This window comes from Sorex fumeus, unplaced genomic scaffold, assembly GCF_029834395.1.
Source record: "Sorex fumeus unplaced genomic scaffold, SorFum_2.1 ptg000007l, whole genome shotgun sequence".
Classification (NCBI taxonomy): Eukaryota; Metazoa; Chordata; class Mammalia; order Eulipotyphla; family Soricidae; genus Sorex; species Sorex fumeus.
The window spans coordinates 2,560,434-2,584,823 of NW_026606064.1; the positions used below are offsets into that span (position 1 = coordinate 2,560,434).

Here is a 24,390-nt window from a genome sequence, read left to right on the forward strand (position 1 = left end):
TGGAAATATTTTTACTTTGTTAGCAAAAAAATAGGTATCCATTTCTGTCCTATTCCAGCCCAACTAGCATTTTTTCCAGCCCAACTAGCAGTTTTAATTTCTCTCACTCAGAGTGCCAGAAAACGGTCTGGAATTAATATAGGCTGACTAAGCACCTACTGTGTGCAGACCAAGCTAGGGGATTCACGTGGCTTTCCAGGGGCTTTTGTAGTCTTGACTCAGGAGGTTCCTCATCACTGCTGCTCCCAGGTGCATTCAGCAGGTGGCGCCACTGCTCCATCTCAGGACAGTCTGGCTTCCATACCTGGGCAGCAGCCATGCGTAAACCCTCAAGTAGAGTAAGCTCCCCTCTCTGGCGCTCACAGTTGACTGGAATGTCAATGATAAGTACAGGCTCAAAGCCAATAGCTTGCAAATGATCAAATAAGGACCGAAAAACTAACCCAGAAGATGATGGTTCAGTGGCACTTTAACGCATTTGCGTAGTAACTGCTTGGTTGCAAGTTGAACCCCAGCATTGCTCTGTGTGTGTGTGTGTGTGTGTGTGTGTGTGTGTGTGTGTGTGTGTGTGTGTTAAGGTGATTGCAACTCTACTGTTTGGAATAGCTGAGACAAAGGGCCCGGAAATGGCTCCTTGTTGAAGGAAACTCAAGGCAAGGAGGAGCCCATGAGCTCAATCTCTGCTGTACCTGGGACATCTTGGAGGCTCCACTGTCCCAGAGTTTCCAGTGAGGAAAAGAGAAAGAAAAATGATCATCTAGAAAGATAGTAGAATGAAAAAGGCAGGAATAGTCATACTATCTATTTCAGAAAAAAATTAAATAAATTCCAAAAAAGGTCATAAACAGGGACAGACATTGTATAAAGATTAAGGGATTTACACATCAAGATTTATACATTCACGCCAGGCTGTTTTCACTCAGGGCACCCCAGAGGGGGATGGGTGAGAGCCTTCCCCACCCCAAGGGACCTGGCCTGGCAACCGATCTCCACTACCCAACTGCCACCATGCTCCAGGCCAGGCTGCTTTCCAAATCTTTGGGCCATGGAACACATCATAAAACACTTCCTACCCATTTTCCATAATTACCACACCATGTTTGATGGGGTTCAGATAGTAGGCAACAAATCATAGAGAGAAATATATATATATTTCACTGTCACTGTCCTCCCGTTGTTCATCGATTTGCTCAAGCAGACCCAGTAACGTCTCCATCGTGAGACTTTGCTGTTACCATGTTTGGCATATCAAATACGTCAAGGGTAGCTTGCCAGGCTTTGCCATGCGGGTGAGATACTCTCGGTAGCTTGCCAGGCTCCCTGAGAGGGGCGGAGGAATCGAACTCGGGTCAGCCATGTTGGCTGCATGCAAGGTAAACGCCCTACCCGCTGTGCTATCACTCCAGCCCATTTATACATTATAAATATATTTATATATAATATATTTATATATTATTAATATATTTTATTATATATATAAATATATATCATATATATGCCTCTCGGAGAGCCCAGTAACCTACCAAGAGTATCCCACCCGCATGGGCAGAGCCTGGCAAGCTCCCCATGGCGTATTCGATACGCAAAAAAACAGTATCTATAACAGGTCTCATTCCCCTGACCCTGAAAGAGCCTCCAATCATTGGAAAGGATGAGTAAGGAGAGGCTGCTAAAATCTCAGGGCTGGGATGAATAGAGATGTTACTGGTGCCCGCTCAAGTAAATCAACGAACAACAGGATGACAGTGATACCGTGATACATCAAGAAGACAATATTCATACATGCATCAAATTAAGAAGTATCAAAATTATAAAGCAACTCTTAACAGGCCTAAAGAGAGATGTGGAAAAGAGCACAGCAATGGTAAGAGACTTCATCATCTCACTCTTTCCATTGACTGGATCAACAAGATAAAAAATCAATAAGGAGTTGAAATAACTGTGCTAAATAGTCACTGATAGGGCTCTTTACCTCCCAAAGGCCAAATGTATTTTCTTCTCCAGTGCACATAGAATATTCTCCAGGATAGACTGCATGCTGGGGCACAAGGAAGAGTCAATAAAGCTATAAAGATTTAAGTCATATCAGAGATCTTTTCAAACTGCAGTGCAGTGAAGGTAGAAATTATACATTAAAGAAAAGTTGAGTATTTTCTGGGTAAAATGCAGACAACCTACTATTAAACAATTCTTGGATAAGTGAGATGTCTGGAAACAAGAATAAAGATGTGATTCTATCGACTCATGTGAGACACAGTACAAAGAGGGAAGTTCATAGAATACAATATTTACATGGGGCAGGGAGAACAAAATTCAAATAAGCACAATGGTTTAAACTGAGGCTCAGGTGTGCTAGGTACCTAAGCATTTAGCTCATCCATGCTTCCTGCGAACAATCATTCTGGCACTTAGGCACTTCACTGCATTGTTGTGCGTCTAGCCTATTCTCATTTTTTTTGCCATTACCATCTCCCTACCCCCTACAGATTATTACTTTGCTAATAAAATGTTGACTTAGGGGTCAGAGTGATAGAACAGCAGGTAGGGTGTTTGTCTGGCACACGGCCAATTCAGGTTTGATCTTGGACATCCCATATGGTCCGCAAGTCCACCAGGAATGATCCCTGAGCACAGAACCAGGAGTCCTGAGCACCACTGGGTGTGAGCCCCAAACAAAACCAAACCAAAATAAAATATTGGTTTAAATGTTTGCTTTTAAGCTCTGCTTTCTTAGAAGACCCATGTTGAGACAGTATTTGTAGTCTTAGTTCCTTTAAGCAAAATGCCATAATAAACTAGTAAGGCTGGCTGTTCAAGATCAAGATCAAGACACTAGAAGATTCAGTTTCTGGTTTGCACCCATTTCATGGGTTCTTTTCTTGCATGTCCTCATAGAGGGAAAGAACAAGGAAACTCTTGTGACTTTTATTTTTCCTAAGTACTAATCCTGATGGGATTACACGGCGCCAGGGGGCCAGGTGGTGGGTGTGACCCCCGCCTGCTGGAATTTGAAGGATCTGGATGGAAGATGCTCGACTCCAATCAGAGTAGGCTTGGAGGTCTCGGCCCCGGAACCCGCGTGGCTTTGTTCCTCTGCCAGTACCTTCATGTGTGCGGAGAGTGGTCTCAACATGGTGGTAGCTGGTCCTGGAGGTCTTCGGCTGCGGGAGCCCCGGTCAGGGCGGGGAGGAAAGCTCGACCCGCTCCCCTCCAAGGGGACGCCAAGACTCAGTGACTATAAAATCCATTGCAGCCGTGCGACATCTTATCAGAACTTTTTTTTATGACATCTTATTATCTCATTCCTACTTTGGACAAACTTGCAGGCTATCGAATGTAGCCTGCCCACAGGGCAGAGTCTGGCAAACTCCCGGTGGCGTACCAAATATGCCAAATACCAGTAACAATGATGGGTCTCATTCTCCTAAAGAGCCGTGAATATAATCTCAGGGCTAGGATGAAAGAGACGTTACTGGGGCCTGCTCGAGGCAATCGACAAATAACAGGATGATGAAAGTACTAATCCTATTCATAAGGTATCTTTCCTCAAGACCTAATCACACCCCAAAGGCTCAACCTTCTAAAACCATCAGCTGGAAGTTAGCTACAAATACATAAAGAAGGGGCACACACAAATATTCAGACCATATAGTAGAAAACTGCTTTCTGGGCATATACATAGCATTCTAATGTAACCATCAGAAGGGATGTGTTGTTTTTTACTCTATCTCTGACTGTACAGAATTTTTTACTGTTCTTATTCCTGGCTAGTTTTTTCAGCTTTCCCTACAGATCTGTGAACATCCCGATATCTTTTACAAATTAAAAATCCAAAGTTTATTCATTCATTCAAATTAATATTGGCATTGGATTCATGCTCTTGAGGACAGGAGGCCCTCAAGATCTGTTTTCACTGGAAATAGCCTCTCTCTGGAGCCAAAATCCCAAGTGTAGGAATTTACCAAAGAGGTACTTGAAAGAAAAAAAAAGAGAGGGAAAAAATAAATTCAGAGCTGCCTGCCTATTCCCCATTTACCTCATTGAATCTGAGGATGTGAAAACAATTGTGTCTTGAGGAAAACACTGTGGGACTATTATCCCAAGAGACTTAGAAAGAGCTAAATATCCTATCTGAGCCCAGTACCATGACTATTAACTCTGGTGCTTGGGGAAAGAGTCTTGATCTGGAAAACACATAAGAACCGCTCTCAGACTCCCATTGCTACCTACCCTCTCAGAAACAAGGGAGCCAATGTGTCCAGATTCCAGAAACTTCCAGAGTCCACCAGCTTTCAGAGGTGAGCCTTTTAAGACAGCAGTGTTGAACTTAACCAGGTAGGAAAGGGTCTCAGAGGTGCTGATAGAAAGAAGAGGTAGAAAGGAAAGTGAGATTAAAGACTATCAACTAAAGACTACAGTTTCCCAAGCCTGCTATACAACAGGACTTTGTAGAGGTAGTGAGGGAAAGGGATCTTTCAAAGGTGAAGGGACTTTGACAATCTGGTAGGAGACAAAATGAAGCAGCCTTGAACATTCAAAACAATAATAATAATAATAATATTGGCATTATTGTTTTAAAAATAGAGTTCTAGCATATTATTGTAAACCAGACTTTCAATCAATAAAAGAATAAAAGAAAACAGTTCTTTAAAATAAAATTATAAATAAAAGTCTTCAGATAAATAAAAATTAAGATAAACTACAGTTTCCCATTCTAGTCAATTCCACATCAGTCCAGGACTAAGAGATCATAGAAGCATCCAAGGTCGGACTAAATCCTAGCTTGAGGTTTAGATATACATAAGTCTAGCTCTTTATCTCATTTTTAGTTTCTTTTGAAGTCTCTCTTCAACATCTACTTCCCCTTTCCTCTGATTTACAAGCTAGGCTTCAACCAAAAAAAGGACAAAATAGACCCAGGGTTCCAGTGTCCACTGCCCTTCAAGTGCCAAGAATACCAGGTGGGTTTCCTGTGTTCTGGGCAGGAAACTATTTGAGTACTTAACTCTGTTATTTTTGAGAGACCAATGACTTGGGAGACAAGTAGAAGAGAGAATAAATAAGAGAGAAGCAGGTCTAGAAGAGTAGAAAGACCACACCTCTGGACTCTCAAGCTAACGTTCTTTCAGGCTGGAAAAAAGTTCTTCCCCACCCGGAAAACCAGCTTCCATCTAATTTACACTTCCACACCTCTAAGTAATATTGTGGGAGGACCCCATAGCATTCTGGTCACTTTGGGTTTTCTTTTTAAATTTTTTTTAACTGATTCACAATGACATATACAGTGTCAAAATCAATCATCATTGAGTTTCACGCATACAATGTTCCAACACCCATCCTTTCACCAGGCACATTTCCCACCACCAATGCCGCCAGTTTTCCTTTCATCTGCACCCTCCACCCCTACACCACCCCCATTACCACACTGCCCCTGCAGCCTGCCTCTATGACAAAAAAAAAAAAAATTTTCATTAGTATCAAAAGACCCACCTACATAAATTCAAAAGAACAGCCCAACTTAAAATTTCAATATCACACCCTTCAAAGCATGCATCATCCCTCCCCAGATCAGGTAGTGTAGGGACCTGCAGAAGAAGAAGGAAAAATGAAAGAACCTCAATCCAGTCAGCATAAATTATTTGACTCATGTCATGACATGACTTTTGAAATCTTCAGTTTCTTTTAGGGATTTGACTAAGTAGTTCTGTCACAAGGTCAATGTAGTTTCTTCTCCTCTCCATGTCCTCCCTCTTCCATAAAAGAGCCAGGCCCTCAGCTGGGTATTCTAGGGGAAAGGACAATTCAGATGGAGAGGGGAACGCCAAGTGGAGGGTGTTTGGAGGATCCTCCCAGGAGGGGAGATGCAGGTTGAAAGTAGACTGGACTGAACATGTTCGCCACTCAATGCCTCTTTGGCTGATCACAGCGCCCAGGAGGAGAGAGAGAACAGGGGGGAATGCCCTGCCACAGTGGCAGGGGGGGATGGGGGGATGGGAGGATGGGGGGGAGGGATATTATCCTGGTGGTGGAAAATGGGAACTGGTGGAGGGATGGGTATTTGATCGTGGTATGACCGAGATCCAAGCACAAAATTTGTAAATCTACAACTGTACCTCATGTTGTTTCACTAATAAAAAAGAAAAAAAAAAAGAGCCAGGCCCTGATTGTTACAGCCCCGAGTTTCTCTCCACCAGCAGTCTGCTTCGAGTCTAGAGTATCGAGAAGGTGGCTAGAACCCAACCACCTCCAGCAATATAACCCTGCTATATGATGGGTGGAGAGATTGAATTCTGTACCATACTTTCTGCCTACCCCTGTCATTCTGGGGTCATCTTGTAAACCTCCACTTTTAGAAGTTAAAATAAAACATGAATCTTGGGCCGGCAAGATAGTACAATGAGAAGTGTGCTTATCTTACATGTTGGTCAACTAGTTTCAGTCCCCAGCACCATTAACAGTCCCCTGAACACTGTCAGAAGTGGTCCCTAAGCACAGAGTCAGGAGAATCCCCTTAGCACAATTAGGTGTGATCACTGTATCACTGTATGACCGTCATCCTGTTGTTCATCAGTTTGCTTGAGCAGGTGCCAGTAACATCTCCATTCATCCCTGTCATGTGCTAGTGTAGCCCAATGGAATATTGGGGGCTCTTTCAGGGTCAAGGGAATGAGGACGATCATTGTTACTGTTTTTGACATGGCTGTGGCTGGGTTCTAGAGGTCTTCACTTGCAGGTGCTTTGCTCGGGAGGGAGAGGGAAACTCAACCCGCCCCCCTCCAAGGGGCCTTGGTGAAGACAGCCAGGTGCAGGGGAAGGAGATTCTGAGTTGTTCTCTTAGGTGTGATACAAAACTAAAAAAAATAATGTTTTTTAACTAGTATTAAGGATGATTTTTCTCATTCTGTGTTTGAATTATACTTGTGTAAAATATTCCACTATGTATTTATATAAAGTGTTCATCAGATGAAAAATTAGTATTAAATTCGCCTGAATATTTCTAATGTTTACTTTCAATTTTTTGTACTAGTTACTAAAAATCTTAAAATTTTGAAAATTTTAAGAAACAGTAAAAGTTTACAGTCTAAAGAAAAGTAATTTTTACTTTTATATCATCTAAACTTTCTTCAGTCACCAAATATCTACCCCTAGATGAGCTAATATTCTGATTTCCAATCCCTAGATTCATTCTCCAAGAGCATTCTGGTATCCTTCCCCGAACTATGATAGGAAGAAGGACACACACAAAGGTATAGTAAGAGAGTCAAGGAGAATGGCATCTTCCTCCAAACTCTTTGAGTTTATCTCATTTAAGTTTATGACTTAAATGGGAAAGGCAGATGATAGGAAGGCCTTGAGATCAGTTTCTTCACTTTTTAATTAACTCCTTCAGGATGAGCTAGCATCTTTAGAATATGAATGCACCACGCCTTGTGGCCTCAGTATGGGATTTTTCACTGTGCTTGAAATCTACTATGAAAAATACAATTCAAAGAATGATATCAAGTTTAGTGATGAGAATGTTACTTCATGGTAGAGCATCTACCCTGCGACTATGAAGTTCTGAATTTGACTCCTGACACTAACAAAAGTAAGTAAATAAAATGGTCTTGCTCCAAATACATAGAGTTGAAACATGTTTATTGAGAAGGATCTATCATGGGTCTTTCTTTCTAATCCAAGACATTCTCCTGCTTTATGTCCTTCTGAGTTAGTCCCTGTTGAGTCCTCTCCACTCTTCATTTCCTTTCAGCCAAAAGTGACCACTTCTGTGGACTGGTTATAGCTGCATGGTAACTCATTGGGATTATGGTGAAGGTCTGAAGAACATCCGTTCTTTTCTTCAAATAAGTAGAAAAATGCATCGAGTAAATCAAACCATCATTTCAGAATTCCTCCTGCTGGGACTCTCCAGTCAAGCTGAGCAGCAGACTTTCCTTTTTGTGCTTTTCCTGGGTATGTATCTGGTCACTGTCATTGGAAATGGACTCATCATTCTGGCTATCAGCTTGGATTCGCACCTCCACACCCCTATGTATCTCTTCCTTGCCAATTTATCCTTTGCTGATATTTCCTCCATTTCTACCTCAGTCCCTAAAATGTTGATGAATATTCAGACCCAGAGTCAATCCATCTCCTATGAAAGCTGTATCACCCAGATGTATTTCTCTATTGTGTTTGTGGTCATTGACAATTTCCTTTTGGGAGTTATGGCCTATGACCGTTTTGTAGCTATTTGCTACCCACTGAACTACATGACCATCATGCAACCCAGACTCTGCATTTTGCTCACAGTTATCCCCTGGGTTCTCAGTAACATGGTTGCCCTGACACACACCCTTCTTCTCCTCCGCTTACTCTTCTGTGATGGCAACATCATCCCACACTTCTTCTGTGACCTGGCACCTCTGCTCAAACTGTCCTGCTCAGACACAGTGATCAATGAGCTCATGTTGTTTCTCGTGGGCATATCTGTCATCGCCTTCCCCTTTGCTCTGATCCTTTTCTCTTATATCTGCATTGTCAGGGCTGTCCTGCAGATCTCGTCCACAGAGGGAAAGTGGAAAGCCTTCTCTACCTGTGGCTCTCACCTGACAGTTGTGTTGCTTTTCTATGGTACCATTGTAGGGATTTATTTCTTCCCCTCATCCACTCACCCTGATGAAACAAACAAGATTGGTGCTGTGCTGTTCACTGTGGTGACGCCTATGATGAACCCCTTTATCTATAGCCTGAGGAACAAGGACATGAAAGGTACCCTGAGAAAATTCACTGGTAGGATAAGATCCCTGCCTTTGAGGCCCTGGATTTTTAAATTCCTCTGACCCACATAACCAGATTTCATGCCATAGTTGTGATGATTCAACTCTTGATGAACTTTTAGCTACCTATACCCCATTCCAATCGTTGAGGGTTGGGGCTTTTCTGCATTACTTTAGTATTGTAAACAAGATCGAAGTTGCAGAAATAACACACATCTTGAGTCTAAGCTATGTTAGTATGTCAGCTACAAGAAATGTGACTGCACTTGTTTACAGCTTCAACAACATCAAGAACATGTAGCACCCCCCATAGAGCTGTAGAATCTTTGAAGATTGTATTTCTTTAGTCAATTTAGGTTTCTACAGGTCAGCTTTACTTAAAGTATATTTTGCCAAGGTACTAGTCAGTGAGATGTTAAATAGTTGTAAACACGAAGTCTGACAATCAAGTAATTTGGAACAACTCTAAACTAAAGGAAGCAGATCTCTATGGGTTTTTCCGTGGTTAAAAAAAAACAATGTATATTTAGAATTAGCCAGCTGGACTCAGTTTATATGATCTCAATTTTGTTGGCAACATCCACGCATTCTAGTTAGGAACCCGCCAAACATATGCCTCCTTTTCTCCAACAGGTCTGATCAGGGGATTGACCTCAGCTTCATAGAAGTCATAGGTTTTCCTAGCCTATTTTAGTCTGTTGGGTTTGACCTCTACAGTGAACACAAGTATATAGCTATCTTCTACCTTTTCATACTACTCAGGAATCAGAGGGAGTTTGATGACGGCATAGATCAAGCTGATTTCCCCTATGGGCACTCTTCTGAGCTGAGCTAACTTCTCAGCTGCAGATTCCTGGGTCCTCAAAAATTGGGGTGAGAGTCAGGTTTTGCATTTTTTGTGACAGTGTCCACCTTTTTAAGCTTTGATTTTTGGGCCTTCAAAGCTTTGACTTTAGTTTATGAGGGTTAGGGGTTCTTTCTTATTTTAAACTTGACAACTTCTTGGAGTTTTCAGTAGAAATATCCAGAAGAGTAACACTGTATCCAAAATTTCTAATATAATAAGCACACATCTTAGGAAATGCATTTCAATGGATGATCAAAGAGGATATATTTAGAATAAATCAGTTCTAGATTTGATTCTGTTCTGAATGAGCAAGTTTGAGTGTTTGAGTGTGCCAGCCCATTTTCCTGAACCTGGTTTTTTGTCTATAAAATGAGACCATTGATTCTGGTCATCTTCAACTGTGCATCAGGATTATCTGGGGGAATTTTAGCAAATTTTGCTGCTTCTGCTCAACCAGAGATGGTGGTATTGGGTTTGGACAATTAACTAAACTCAAAATATTTAAGATTTAAACTCATTAGATTTAAGAAAGCTTTCAGGAAGAATCCAGGATAATCACACAACATGTAGAGTACCTGCTTATTTGAGAGGGCTCCTGAGCCCCAGTCCTTCCATGCTTTCAATGTGATGGTCAGGAGTGAGAGTACCAAGGACCTATGGACATTTCAGTTCAAATAAACTTCAGTTCTGTGTATTAGACATTATTCTTGCTTTTAGAACAACCTCTCAGGGAGTATGTGATTGATAACCCCTTCCTGATATAGTGGTATCTCAACAAATACAAGTTACTTGGAAATTATAGATTCCTCCATAATAAATTGTAGCAAGATAGTGTTCTAATCATTTCAAAGTTATTTTAGCATGACTGTGATTTATTTTGGATACAGCATAAAACTATGCATCTCTTTAACTAGACACAAGGGAAATTTGACTAGTGGTCAACCCTCATATTTCCCTGAGACAGAGGAAAGACTATAAAGCCCTTTGACTACTTTCCCTCCAAACCTCAACCTAGATCTAGATTATCAAACCCAGACAAGTAGGGAAGGGATCAGACTTGTGTTCTAAAAATGGCCCTCAAGAGATTCTGACATGCTAAAGAATACTGGACCGCAGGAACAAAAAGTTCTAGTTCAACTCTGATTTTTATTTTTAATTATTGAATCATCTTGAGATATACAGTTACAGAGGTGCTCATGACTTTCAATCATACAACGTTCAACACCCATTTCTTCCCCAGTGCACCATTCCCGCCACCAGTGTCCCCAGTTTCCCACCACCATCACCACCACAGCCTGCCTCTAAGACAGATACTCTCTCTCTGTATCTCTGTCTCTGTCTCTGTCTCTGTCTCTATTTCTCTCTCTCTCACTCGCTCTCTCTCTCTCTCTCCTTCCTTTTAGGCACTGTGGTTTGCAATACTGTTGCTCAAAGGGCATTGCGCATATCACTTTACCCCCTTTCAGCCCTCAGTTTTTGCCCAACTGTCATTGTCATAGCGGTCTCTTCTCTGTTCAGCACTGTGATTTCGTGAACCTAGATTCCCACTAATTCATGTACCTCAAAAACTACTCTGTGGCTACCCAGAGGAGTATGCATCTTCCCGGTCCAAATCCTCTTTTCAAAATTATCTACTCTGGAATAAACTATTACTGGCGAATAAATACAATGTTTCTAACAATTTCACTGCAGTATGAAAAAAATTAGTTCCTTTTTGTCTAAAAATACATGGTTCTTATTCACTGTTGGTGGGAATGCCATCTACTTCAGCCTCTAGAGAAAACAGTATGAAGATTCCTGACAAAACTATTCCTAAGAAACGGTTTCCTAATCCTAAGAAAAGGATTCCTAAGAAAAGAATTCCCAAACAACTCTTCTTGGCATCTACCTTCAGATCACGAAAGCATTCATTTACAAAGATATGTGTACAGTTATGTTCTTCATAAAGGTAAAGGTAAAGGTAAAGGCCCTCCCGTTGATCGTCGATTTGCTCGAGCGGGCCCAGTAACGTCTCCATTGGAGACTTTGTTGTTACTGTGTCTGGCATATCGAATACTCTCGATAGCTTGCCGGGCTCTCTGAGAGGGGCGGAGGAATCAAACTCGGGCCGGCCATGTTGGCCGCTTATAAGGCAAACGCCCTACCCGCTGTGTTCATAGTACTTAATAAATAAATCAGATATGGGAACAACCCAATGTGCAATGACAGTTGAATGGATAAAAAAATATACTCATTAGACGATTATGCAGCTATAGGAAAAAAGATATAATTATTGAGTTGGCTAAAACTACTGTGTATCATATTAAACAAAGTAAGCCAGAGGGAGAAGAAAAAATATAGATTGGTCTCACTGTGGAATAGAGAGACAAAATAAGGGGGTAGACAATATTGAAAATAGACAAACACTTGGCCTTGTGTCACAAAATTTAATAATAAATAATGGGTGGAATGAAGATGAAACGAGAGGTGAGGGTGACAGAGACAGTGGTGGGGAGTGATGGACACTTCAGTGGTGGGGATGTGCTGTCATTTGTCCATCTATTCCATAAACTTAAGCACCATTGTAACCACATTACCTAAACTGTAATTAAAAAGCAATTTATAATCTGCTTCTAAATCTTGGCTTTGTCAGAAAGTTGTGATTGACTTGTGTCATCTAAGGAAATTATGTTAAGCACGAAAACTCATTTTTTCATTGTAGAATAAATAATAATGAATAATAATCTCAAATATAGTTGAAATCACTGGAGCGATAGCACAGCGGGTAGGGCATTTGCCTTGCACGTGGCTGACCTGGGTTTGATTCCTCTGTCCTTCTCGGTGAGCCCGGCAAGCTACCAAGAGTATCCTGCCCACACAGCAGAGCCTGGCAAGCTCCCAGTGGCATATTCGATATGCCAAAAACAGTAACAACAAGTTTCACAATGGTGACGTTGCTGGTGCCCGATTGAGCAAATCAATGAACAACAGGACAGTGCTACAATGCTATAGTTGAAATTTAATAGACATGCAAATACTATAGACACATTTTTTAAAAAATTTTCTTATTGAATCACCGTGAGATACACAGTTACAAAACTGTTCATGATGGGCTTTCAGTCATACAATGTTTTCACACCTATCTCTCTACCAGTGTGCATTTCGCACCACCAACCACCAATATCCCCAGTGAACCTCCCGCCACCCCTCCACACCAACATGCCTCTCTGGTAGGCACTCCTCTCTCTCTCTCTCTCTTTCTCTCTCTCTCTCTCTCTCTTTCTCTCTCTCTCTCTCTGTGTGTGTATGTGTGTGTGTATTGTGGTGTGTAGTATAGATACTGAGAGGCTGATAGGTCTGATCCTTTACCCACTTTCAGCATGCATCTCCCATCCACAGCAATCACTTCCAACCATCATTGTCATAGGGGTCCTTCTCTATTCCATCTTCCCTCATCCCCAGCACTTGAGACAGTCTTCCAATCATGGACTATTCCTCCTAGCCCTTGTTTCTACTGTCCTTGAGTATTAGTCTCATATTTTGTTTCTTTATATCTCACAAATGATTGGACACATTTTTTTAAGTGTTCATTTGTTTGTAACAGTCCCCTAGCTTCCAACTCCAATCTTCCTGCTCTCCTTAGGCTACACCCAGTCTGAACTGACTGCCCCGTGCTTCTCTAATCTAATTAATTTGTCATTTACTTAAGAGAAGATAATCATCCACCTTCCTTTCAAGATGGCATCACTTCAACCTTCTGTTGCATTTGATTTTTCATTATGAATATGAAACCCTCCAGTTTTTATATAGGTAGCCAAACTGTGCTTCCTCGAGTATCTCAAAATTGACTCAATTTCATCCACATTTTTAAGATGAAGCACCACAGGGATGTTTTTATTATTCTACATGAAGTAGTAGAGTCTTGGGTTTGTAATCAGAATTTGATTGAGGTCTGACCCAACTCAGCAGCTAACTTGGTGTGAGGTAAGCCATGAAAGCAACCTTTAGTTTATTTTCTCTCGTATCATAATTAGTTTAATATGAAAAAGAAGACTTTTTAACAGCAAGCATGATAAAACACATTTATGTAAAACTGAATATTCAGAAATAACTGAAAGTCTAAGATTTAAAAGAGTAGGAAGTAGACTGTAGCACTGTCCTCCCGTTGTTCATTGATTTGCTCGAGCAGGCCCAGTAACGTCTCCATTGTGAGACTTGTTGTTCCTTTGTTTGGCATATCGAATTATGTCATGGGGAGCTTCCCAGGCTTTCCTATATTTTACAAAAAAAAAAAATCTGGGGCTGGAGCAATAGTACAGTGGGTAGGGTGTTTATCTTGCACACGACCAACCTGAGTTGGAAGTCCAGTAACCCATATGGTTCCCTGAGAACCCCCAGGAGTGATTTCTGACTGCAGAGCCAGGAATAACCCCTGACCATCTCCGGATGTGTCCCAAAAAGCAAACACACACACACACACACACACACACACACACACACACAAAACACCTGCCTCAACAACATTTTCTACTTCACAAGCTCTGGACTAACTCCGCCTCTTTCCAAATAAGAGATGAAATGTTTCCCTTCTCTAGAAACCTGGGGGTCTCTGGGGATTTCATTTGTTAATAATACTGCCAGAGGGGCTGGAGAGATAGTACAGTGGGTAGGGCATTTGCCTTGTATGCGTCCTACTCGGATTCGATTCCCAGCATTCCATATGGTCCCCTGAGCACCACCAGGAGTAACTCCTGAATGCAGAGCCAGGAGTAACCCCTGTGCATCTCTGGGTGGGACCCAAAAAGCAAATAATAATAATAATACCCACAGAGGTAGTACAAAATGATTTTCAAGACTACCTAAAAAAAGCCATTAAGAATTTCCACTTGGGGAAACAAAGCTGAACTGCTGCGGGCACTCTCTCCTCATTCATCCAGGTACCCGCCTGGCACCAGGGCCCCTTCCTGGGCCTGCACAGCTAACTAGATCCCCTGAGATGGCTGGTTTTCATCCTTGGTCTGTGGGGGACAGGAATTGAGGCACACTGCGGGGGGGGGGGGGAGCTGAACTGCTGTGGGCACTCTCTCCTCATTCATCCAGGTTCCCTCCCAGCAGCAGGGCTCCTTCCAGGAGGTGCAGCCAAGAGTTATTCTTCCACTACATATCCGAAATGAACCATAAGTTACCCTCTTAGATGGAACTTTCACTAGGTTAGCTTAGCCACCAGAAACACATTAGCCAATAATTTATTAAGCCCATCTCAATTCATTCTGCATCTCAAGCAGAATAGTAACAGTGAAATGTGAAGGTCTAAACCACACTGATCACAACTGGTAAAGCAATGCAAAAGCCCACCAAGCTTTCATATTGAAGAGGCTAGCCCAGAAGACACCAACAGTAATGAAGTGCTAGATAACCTCTCTGACAAGGAATTTAGAAGGGAGTTACTGAGGATGCTTAGGGAGCTAAAAGAAGCAATGGAAAACAATGCCAATAAAAGACAAGTGTATTTGAAGGTAGAAATCAGGGAAATGCAAACGGAAATGTCAGATCTGAAAAACCTGGTAGGCAAACTGAAAAACTCAGTGGAAGGCCTCAGCAGCAGAGTAACAGCTTCTGAGGACAGAATCAGTGAGCTCAAAGTTGAAGTCCAGAGACTCTCCAGAAAAGAGCAGAAAATGGAAAGGAGACTCACAGTTTGGGAACAGATGGCAAGAGAAGATCGTGATGAAGCCAAGAGGTATAACATAAGAATTATTGGAGTGCCAGAGGGACAGGAAAAAAAACCCTGATGAAGAAGAAACTGTCAAAGACATCATTGCTAAGACGTTTCCAGAGCTGAAGAAAACATGTGACCACATTCAGGAGGCCCGAAGGGTACCAGCTAGAAGAAATCCAAATAAAAATACCCCAAGACAAATCCTGATTGAAGTGACCAAAATCTTAAATACAGACAAAATTCTGAAAGCAGCAAGATCAAAGAAAGAAATTTCCTGTAAAGGAGCATTAAGATTCACAGCTGATTTTTCTGATGAAACCCTTATGGCCCGAAAACAGTGGTGGGACATAGTGAAAAAACTCAATGAAATAAATGCCTCTCCAAAAATACTTTACCCAGAGAGACTCTTATTCATAATAGAAGGAATAACACACAGTTTCACAGACAAACAACAGCTCAGGAACTTCATAGACTCAAAACCATGGTTACAAGAACAACTAAATAGGCTACTTTAAGACAAGACAGGCACCTCAAGTACACCAAATTTCAACAGAAAAATGGAATAAAACCCCATAACAATAATCTCTTTCAATGTCAATGGGCCAAACGCACCAATTAAAAGACACAGAGTGGCAGGATGGATTAGAAAATTGAACCCACCATTCTGCTGCCTGCAAGAAACACATCTCAATAGTCAAAGCAAACACAGGCTCAGAGTCAAAGGCTGGAAAACAATACTACAGGCAAACAGCTCGCATAAAAATGCTGGGGTAGCCATCCTAGTATCAGACCACATTGATTTCAGACTGATGAAGATCACAAGAAACAGTGAAGGCCATTTCTTATTGATCAAGGGATCTGTACAACAGGAAGAACTTACAATACTAAATGTATATGCACTTAATGAGGGACCAGCAAAGTACTTAAAACAACTATTCATAGACTTGAAGAAAGACATTGATAGCAACACAATACTAGTGGAAGACTTCAATACTGCTTTATCATCTCCTGATAGATCAACCAGACTCAAGCTTAGCAAGGACATACTTCATTTGAGGGGAAAAAATGGAAGAAAGGGACTTAGTAGATATATACAGGACACTTCATCCTCAAAAAGCTGAATACACATTCTTCTCAAGCGTGCATGGAACATTCTCCAAGATAGACCATATGGTGAGCCACAAAACATACCTCCATAAAATTAAGAAGATAGAGATTGTATCAACAGTCTTCTCAGACCATAATGCACTGAAATTCCAAGTAAATCACACACTAACACAGAAAACTAAATCAAATACATGGAAATTAAACAGTTCACTATTTGACAACGAGTGGCTTAGAAAGGAAATCAAAGAGGAAATCAAAAAAGTTCCTGGAAACGAACAAAAATGAGGACAAAAGTTACCAAAACTTATGGGACACAGCAAAAGCTGTGTTAAGAGGAAAGTTTATAGCTCTACAAGCATTTCTCAGGCAAAAGGAGTGAGCCCACATAAGTAACCTAACCTCACAGTTTAAGAGCTTGGAGAAGGACCAACAAAAGAAGCCCAACCCGAACAGGAAGAAGGAAATAATAAGAGTCAGAGCAGAGATTAATGAGATGGAAACCCAAAAAACAATCCGAAAGATCAATAAAACCAAGAACTGTTTCTTCGAGAAAATAAACAAGATCGATAAGCCTCTAGCAAAACTCACAGAGAAAGGGAGAGAGAAAACCCTAACAAATCGAATCAGAAATGAAAAGGGGGTCATTACAACAGAAGCTACAGAAATTCAAAGGATCCTTAGGGAGTACTTTGAGAAGCTTTATGCCATGGAACATGAAAACCTCAAGGAAATGGATAAATTTCTAGATTTCTATAGACTCCCAAGGCTGAACCAGGAAGACCTGGAATACCTGAACAGACCTATCACCATCAAGGAAATTGAAATTGAAATGGTAATAAAAAGTCTCTCCAAGCACAAAAGTCCTGGCCCAAATGGGTTCACTAGTGAATTCTTCCTAATCTTTAAAGAGGACTTACTCCCAGTACTCTCTAAGCTTTTCCACAAAATTGAAATATCAAAAACACTTCCAAACAGTTTCTATGAATCAAATATCACCCTGATACCAAAAGCAGACAGAGATACCACAAAGAAAGAGAATTACAGGCCTATATCCCTGATGAACACAGACGCAAAGATCCTCAACAAACTATTAGCAAATAGAATCCAACGACTCATCAAAAAGATCATACACCATGACCAAGTAGCATTCATCCCAGAGATGCAAAGATCATTTAACATAATCCATCATATCAATAAAAGAAAAGATAAAAAAGCACATGATCATATCAATAGATGCAGAGAAAGCATTTGACAAGATCCAGGACCCATTTAAAATGATGAAAACCCTTGCCAAAATGGGTATAGAGGGCAGTTTCCTCAATATAGTTAAAGCCGCCTACCACAAGCCTACAGCAAGCATCATCCTCAACGGGGAAAAACTGAGAGCCTTCCCTCTAAGATCAGGGATGAGACAATGATGCCCACTCTTTCCACTGCTATTCAATATAGTACTGAAAGTAGTTGCAATAGCTGTACTTGCAACACCATGTACAAAAGTAAGATCAAAATGAATTAAAGACCTCAACATCAGACCGGAATCCATAAGGTACATTGAAGACAAAGTTGGCAAAACCCTCCATAGACATTGAAACTAATGGTATCTTCAAAGATGTCATGTTACGCCACTGGCCAAGCAAGTAAAAACAGAGATAGACAAATGGGACTATCTTAAACTAAGAAGCTTCTGCACCTCCAAAGAAAGAGTGATAAAAATACAACAACAGTCTACAGAATGGGAAGGGATATTCACCCAATACACATCCAACAAGGGATTGATATCAAGGATATACAAAGTACTGGTTGAACTCCACAAGAAGAAAACAACCAACCCCATCAAAAAATGGGGCAACAAAATGAACAGAAACTTTCTCAAAGAAGAAATCCGAATGGCAAAAAAGCAAATGAGAAAATGCTCTACATCATTAATCATCAGGGAGATGCAGATCAAAACCACAATGAGATATCATCTCACACCACAGAGACTGGCCCACATGCAAAAAAACAAAAGCAACCTGTGCTGGCCCGAATGCGGCAAGAAAGGGACCCTCCTTCACTGTTGGTGGGAATGCCGACTGGTTCAGCCCTTTTGGAAAACAGTATGGAGGATTCTCCAAAAATTAGAAATTGAGCTCCCATTTGACCCAGCAATACCACTCCTGGGAATATATCTCAGAGAGGCAAAAAAAAAGTAGAGTCAAAGTGACATCTGCACTTGTTTGTTCATTGCAGCACTGTTTACAATTGCCAGAATCTGAAACAAAAAACCTGAGTGCCCGAGAACAGATGACTGGTTAAAGAAACTTTGGTATATCTACACCATGGAGTACTATGTAGCTGTTAGAAAAAGATGAAGTCTTGAAATTTACATACAAGTGGTAAAGGTAAAGGTAAGGGCCCTCCCGTTGATCATCGATTTGCTCGAGCGGGCCCAGTAACATCTCCATTGGAGGCTTTGTTGTTACTGTGTTTGACATATCAAATACTCTCGGTAGCTTGCTGGGCTCTCCAAGAGGGGCAGAGGAATCGAACTTGGGTCGGCCATGTTGGCCGCTTGTAAGGCGAACACCCTACTGCTGTGCTATCGCTCCGGAAAGTAGCATGCTAAGCGAAATGAGTCAGAAAGAGAAGGACAGACACAGAAATATTGCATTCATCTGGGGAACATAAAGTAACAAAATAGGAGACTAACACCCAAGAATAGCCGAGATAAGTACCAGGAGGTTTACTCCATGGCTTGGAGGCCAACCACATGCTAGGGGTAAAGGCAGCTCAGATAGAGAAGGGAGCACCAAATAAAAAGTGTTGGGAGGATCCTCCCAGGATGGGAGATGCATGCTGAAAGTAGACTATAGACTGAACAGGATTGCCACTCAATGCCTCTTTTGCAAACCACAGCACCCAAGAGGAGAGAGAGAACAAAAGTGAATGCCCTGCCACAGAGGCAGGGTTGGATAGGGGAATGGGGGGTGGGAGGGATACTGGGATCTGTGGTGGTGGAAAATGGGCACTGGTGGAGGGATGGGTACTTGATCATTGTATAATTGAAACCCAAGCACAAAAATTTGTAAGTCTACAACTGTACCTCATGGTGTATCACTAACAAAAATTTTTTAAAAAAAGAATTTCCACTTGGCACTTCACTCCTGGGACATATGTCTCTGTATCCCTGACTTACCATGTAAGAAAACCACTGACTATGCCCTATAGAAGTTCTTTTCCAGCTGCCACCATGAAGAGACCATGTGGAGAGATTATCTAGACTTAGAAAAAGATGTCCAAGGTGCTCCAACTGTTCTAATCCACAGACTTTCCCCAATCAGTCACCCAACATTAAGGGGATCTTCAGCTATCTCTAGCCTCAGCTACAACTATGAAATCCCAAGTGAAAACTGGCTAGCTGAGTCCAGCCAACTAAACTGTGAGAGATTATAATAAAAGAACTCTCTGTAGTCTTAAGTCCTTACATTTGGGGATAGTTTGTTATAGAGCAATATATAAACAAATCAGTGTTATTTTGGGGTCATAGCATAGAGTTATTTATATTGTGTCTTGTATTGCTTTAACATTTATAGTGACACTATTTAAAGGGGAGAAAAGGCCTTTTTATCTAAAAGAAAATTAATGATGTTGCTTACTAAGCCTATAAATTTAACATGGTGCCAGAATCTTCTATTACATAAACATGAGTTGGTCAGATCTTTAATTTTCTCTCTTTATTCTGGTTTCATTTACTCAATTTTGGATATAAAACTCATCAGTGGTAAATCCAAGTCATTTAGTTTAAACTAGTTTCCATTTCCCACAGGCGTGTTTGAATTCTTTATCACCTCTGATTTGTAGGTTTCCCAGATGGCTGTGGACTAAGGGATTTGATGTATATCTGCAATATAGTACCATCTAACTGTGAGCTGATTGGTCTAGGAATAGAGTTGTATATAAACTGGGAGTTTGCCTGAGACAGTGAATTAAGAAAACACAAAAAGATAATTGATTGAATGAGAATAATAAACTTCTATGAAAAATATGACAAGTTTAGGCAGAAAAAGGTATAATCTGTAACTAGATGCATCAATTTCCTCTAATCATTCTTTTGTTGGTCATCTTCCAACAAACATTTCTTGTAAACCTTTTATTTACCAGCCTCTGTGTCTGGACCTAGAAATAAAAAAAATGAATAAATCACCTTCTTTACCCTCAAGGATCTCAAAGCTAAAGAGAGAAACTGACATACAGATTATTTAAGGCACCTGTAATACTAGATAAACAAGACCACACTTAGTCAATAATTGATGTTGTTGGATTTAAAAAGCATAAAAAATTTGGGCAAAGTGCAATTATCTGAATTTTGTGCTATTCTTATGTGTGAGCCATAGCTGAGAAAAGTCAACCTGTACTTTTATGAATAAATTAGCAGATATAAATCCCTGCCATCCAAATATAGGTACCACAAACTCAAGGGGGAAAAATGTCTAAAAAAACTTTTTTCACTGTGTAGGCACAATTTATAAAATATAATATGTAAAATGTCCATAAGAATTCATTAATTCATTTACTAAGTTGATATTTTAAGTATAAGCCACAAATCAAAAGAAATAAGACAGTATTCTAATTTTACTGGCATTACTTCTTTGGGTAAAAGATAAACAATGAGCTATAAATAAGTATATGCTGGCTAGAGCATGAGGCAGCAATAAAATGGATATTAATATGGCAGGATTTGAAGGCAGGTGACAACACAGGAAATACTAAAAATCTGTTTTAGGTTGCAAGGTTCAGGGGCTAAGAAAATTCTCTCAGATATTTGAGCACAGAATAGAATATAATAAATGGCTGAGTCAGGAGAAGATCTTCCCAAGAAAAGGCAAGAGATGGTATAAAAGGGATCCAGTTTGACTTCCTCAAGAAATGCTATGTGGATTAAACTAGTAAGAATAGAAGGGGAAGAAAATACAGTCATGCAGATAGACAGAGACCGAACCTGAAAGAATCTTGTTGACCATGGTAAATAATTTTAATTTTATTTAAATGCTTAAATATTTACTCCATGGGACTGAATGAAATTACCCAAGGAATAACAAGAGAGGTCTATGATTATGCCTTTCTCTACCAGGAGTCCTATCAACCCCCGTGGACCCCTGGGATATTCCAGCAGAGGGGAAAACATGAAAATCACATAAATGGGGACCTCTACAGGTGACTAGGAACCCAGCCAGCAAGATAGAATGGGACACAGAAAGAAAAGAAGATCAGAAGGGAACCCCAATGAAGACTGGGAAGCACTGGCCAACACTTAGGAATATAGATGTAGCAACAATCAGAGGCATTCTCCTGGAAGAAAAGAAAACCATAAAAAGAGTAGCTTGAGGAGGATTGAGGAAGAAAGAGAAAATTCTTCCAAGACGAAGAATGTTTCAAATGCCATGGTCCATGGGACCAGAGTAATAGTACAGCAGGTAGGGCATTTGCTTTGCATGTGGTCAACCCAGGTCTGAACTCCTGGCAACCTGTAGGACACCAAGCCTTTTCAGGAGTGATAACTGAGTACAGAGCCAGTACAGTACAGCCAGAACAGAGCACTGCTGGGTGTGGTTTAAAAACAAACAAAGCCACAGCCTTAACATCACTCTGAAATCTTATTTTCTGACCTGCTTTCTTCAATCCAAAGGACTATCATCTCCAACAACTTCTGCTCAGTCCTGCTTCCTCAGGGGTAAAAACATTTTAAAAGTCTTCTTTGCCTCCACCCTTGTTGTCTCCTTTGAGGGTAGGGAGGGATACACCACACCCATTTGTGCTTGAGAGCTACTCCTAGCCCTGCGATGATGTGTTTCTCTCAGCAGAGATGTAAGGGATTTGGGGCTGGCAGAACTTCTGTATACAAGGCTTGCTTTGCATGCACTCAACCCATTAGGCTCTCTAGACCCTAATCTTCCATTTTGGGGGAGTACAGTCAGGAGTGCTCATGGTTTATTTCTGGCTCTGTGCTCAGGGATCACTCCTAGCAGGCTCAGTGGACCATATGGGATGCCGAGGACCGAACTCAGGTCATCCACATGCAAAGCAAGCACCCTCCTGTCTATATTATTAGGTAAAGGCCCTCCCGTTGATCATCGATTTGCTTGAGCGGGCCCAGTAACGTCTCCATTGGAGACTTTGTTGTTACTGTGTCTGGCATATCGAATACTCTCGGTAGCTTGCTGGGCTCTCCGAGAGGGGCGGAGGAATCGAACTCGGGTCAGCCATGTTGGCTGCGTGCAAGGCAAACGCCCTACCCGCTGTGCTATCGCTCCAGCCCATATTATTTAGTCAAGCCCTAAATCTCCTTTTTTAATAAAGGAATTTAGATGATTACAACATACACACCCCCTTTAAAACTGACATATGACTAAAAATAGTATCATCTTTGGTCTTTTTAACCAACCACAAACATGCCAAAACATGTTTTACTTTCTTTATAACAAAAGACTAAGACATCATGATCCAGGGCAACTTATCTCAGAAGTTTAAGAATCATTTAGCATTCCAAAATGTAATTCACCAACTCAACAAAAAAAATAAGTGTATATGATCATGCCAGTGCATGCAGTAAAATCTTTTGACAAAGCCAAACTCCAACCCTCCATATCCATATGATTACTCTGTCCTCCTCCTCTTTCCTTCCCTCCATCCCTGCCACTAATTCCACCAGAGGACTTGGCTGATGGTGTGGGAGCCACGGGCTGCCACTGACAGGTGAGGGAATCTCTTGACCCACTCTAAGTCCTATAGGTACTTGAACGGGCCTTTGTCGTGTCTGCAAAAGGGCAGCTTCTCTAATCTGATCTGATCCAGAGGCTGCACTCATGTCTTTGTACTCACAGCTCCTTCTCCTGTAACCAGCTGTTTTTATGGCAAATACATCTGAAGCCCCAAATTTGTGAGTCTTGGTTTCCATATCAAGGTATTCCAATCTCAGAATCCCTTTACGTATACAGACCCTGTGGCCCACCTCATAGGTCCTCCAGATGGACTCAGGAGCTCTTATCCCTAATGTGCAAAGAGAATAAGCTGAAATGCTCCACAGAATGTCAGGACATGCCTAAGAACCCCCTGTGGTCCTGCATAAAATGACATGTGTCTGGCACTTGCTTTTAGAATTAAACAGAGGAATATGGGGAAATATGGGACCATTCCAAAATCAGCCAAGAGTTGAAAATGGTTGCAACTGAATGCTAACTCTCTGGGAGTTTCAGTTCTCAGACCCAAAGCTATTGCTCTGCAAACTGCCATTGGTCTGTGGAGCATAGAAATGGAAAGGTTTAAGAAGCTTCTATAGTGATTGGGCAGAGAAGTCTACATCTGTTGAATCTAATAATAAGTAGACTTGAAAGAAAATTGGTAGGGAGTTCTCTACTTACGAAGGCTAATTTGGGTCCAAGAAAGACTGCTCCAGATTTCCGAAATAAGGAGGCCCCCAGAACAGCAGTGGGTCCCTCTGTCCAGCAATGCTTATTGGGTTATGAGGTTGGTTAATAGCTCTAATATTTATAGAACTTCACATAGAACTTTCCCATTTTCCACATGCATCAAAGTGCTGTGAGAATGAATAGGTTTGAATAAAGTCTGGCCCAGAGTAAAAGCTTGCTAAGTACAATTTCACAGTTGAGAATGCAGTCTGTAAAGGCCTAACTCATCTGAAGCCAGAGCTGTGAAGTGACAGACCCTACACTTTGGTGTCCAATTCTGAATTTCCTTTACAATACAAATGACTCTATCACCTGCCACACAAGCTGATGTGCCAGGGAAACATTTGCATGATACTTTTCATTTGAAAAATGAGCCCCAGAGCTCACTCAGTGAGATTGCTCCCTGCCATTCTACAGTTTTCAAGTGATTTGTGCAAAAAAGCAAAACCTAGTGTGATCCCAAATTGTTTGACTACAGGTGCGATTTTCCATAATCTTCTCCTAAATGTGTTTTCTGCTGTGTTTGCCATATGT

At 41.2% G+C, this 24,390-nt stretch overlaps 1 protein-coding gene across 1 annotated transcript; it reads left to right on the plus strand.

The window, feature by feature from the left end:
• Window positions 1-7,823: 7,823 nt before the first annotated feature.
• On the plus strand, window positions 7,824-8,822 carry LOC130041817 (olfactory receptor 1S1-like). Its single transcript, XM_056134088.1, has one exon. The coding sequence runs from the start codon at window positions 7,857-7,859 to the stop codon at window positions 8,820-8,822; it is 966 nt and encodes a 321-aa protein (XP_055990063.1). The 5' UTR covers window positions 7,824-7,856.
• Window positions 8,823-24,390: the final 15,568 nt, after the last annotated feature.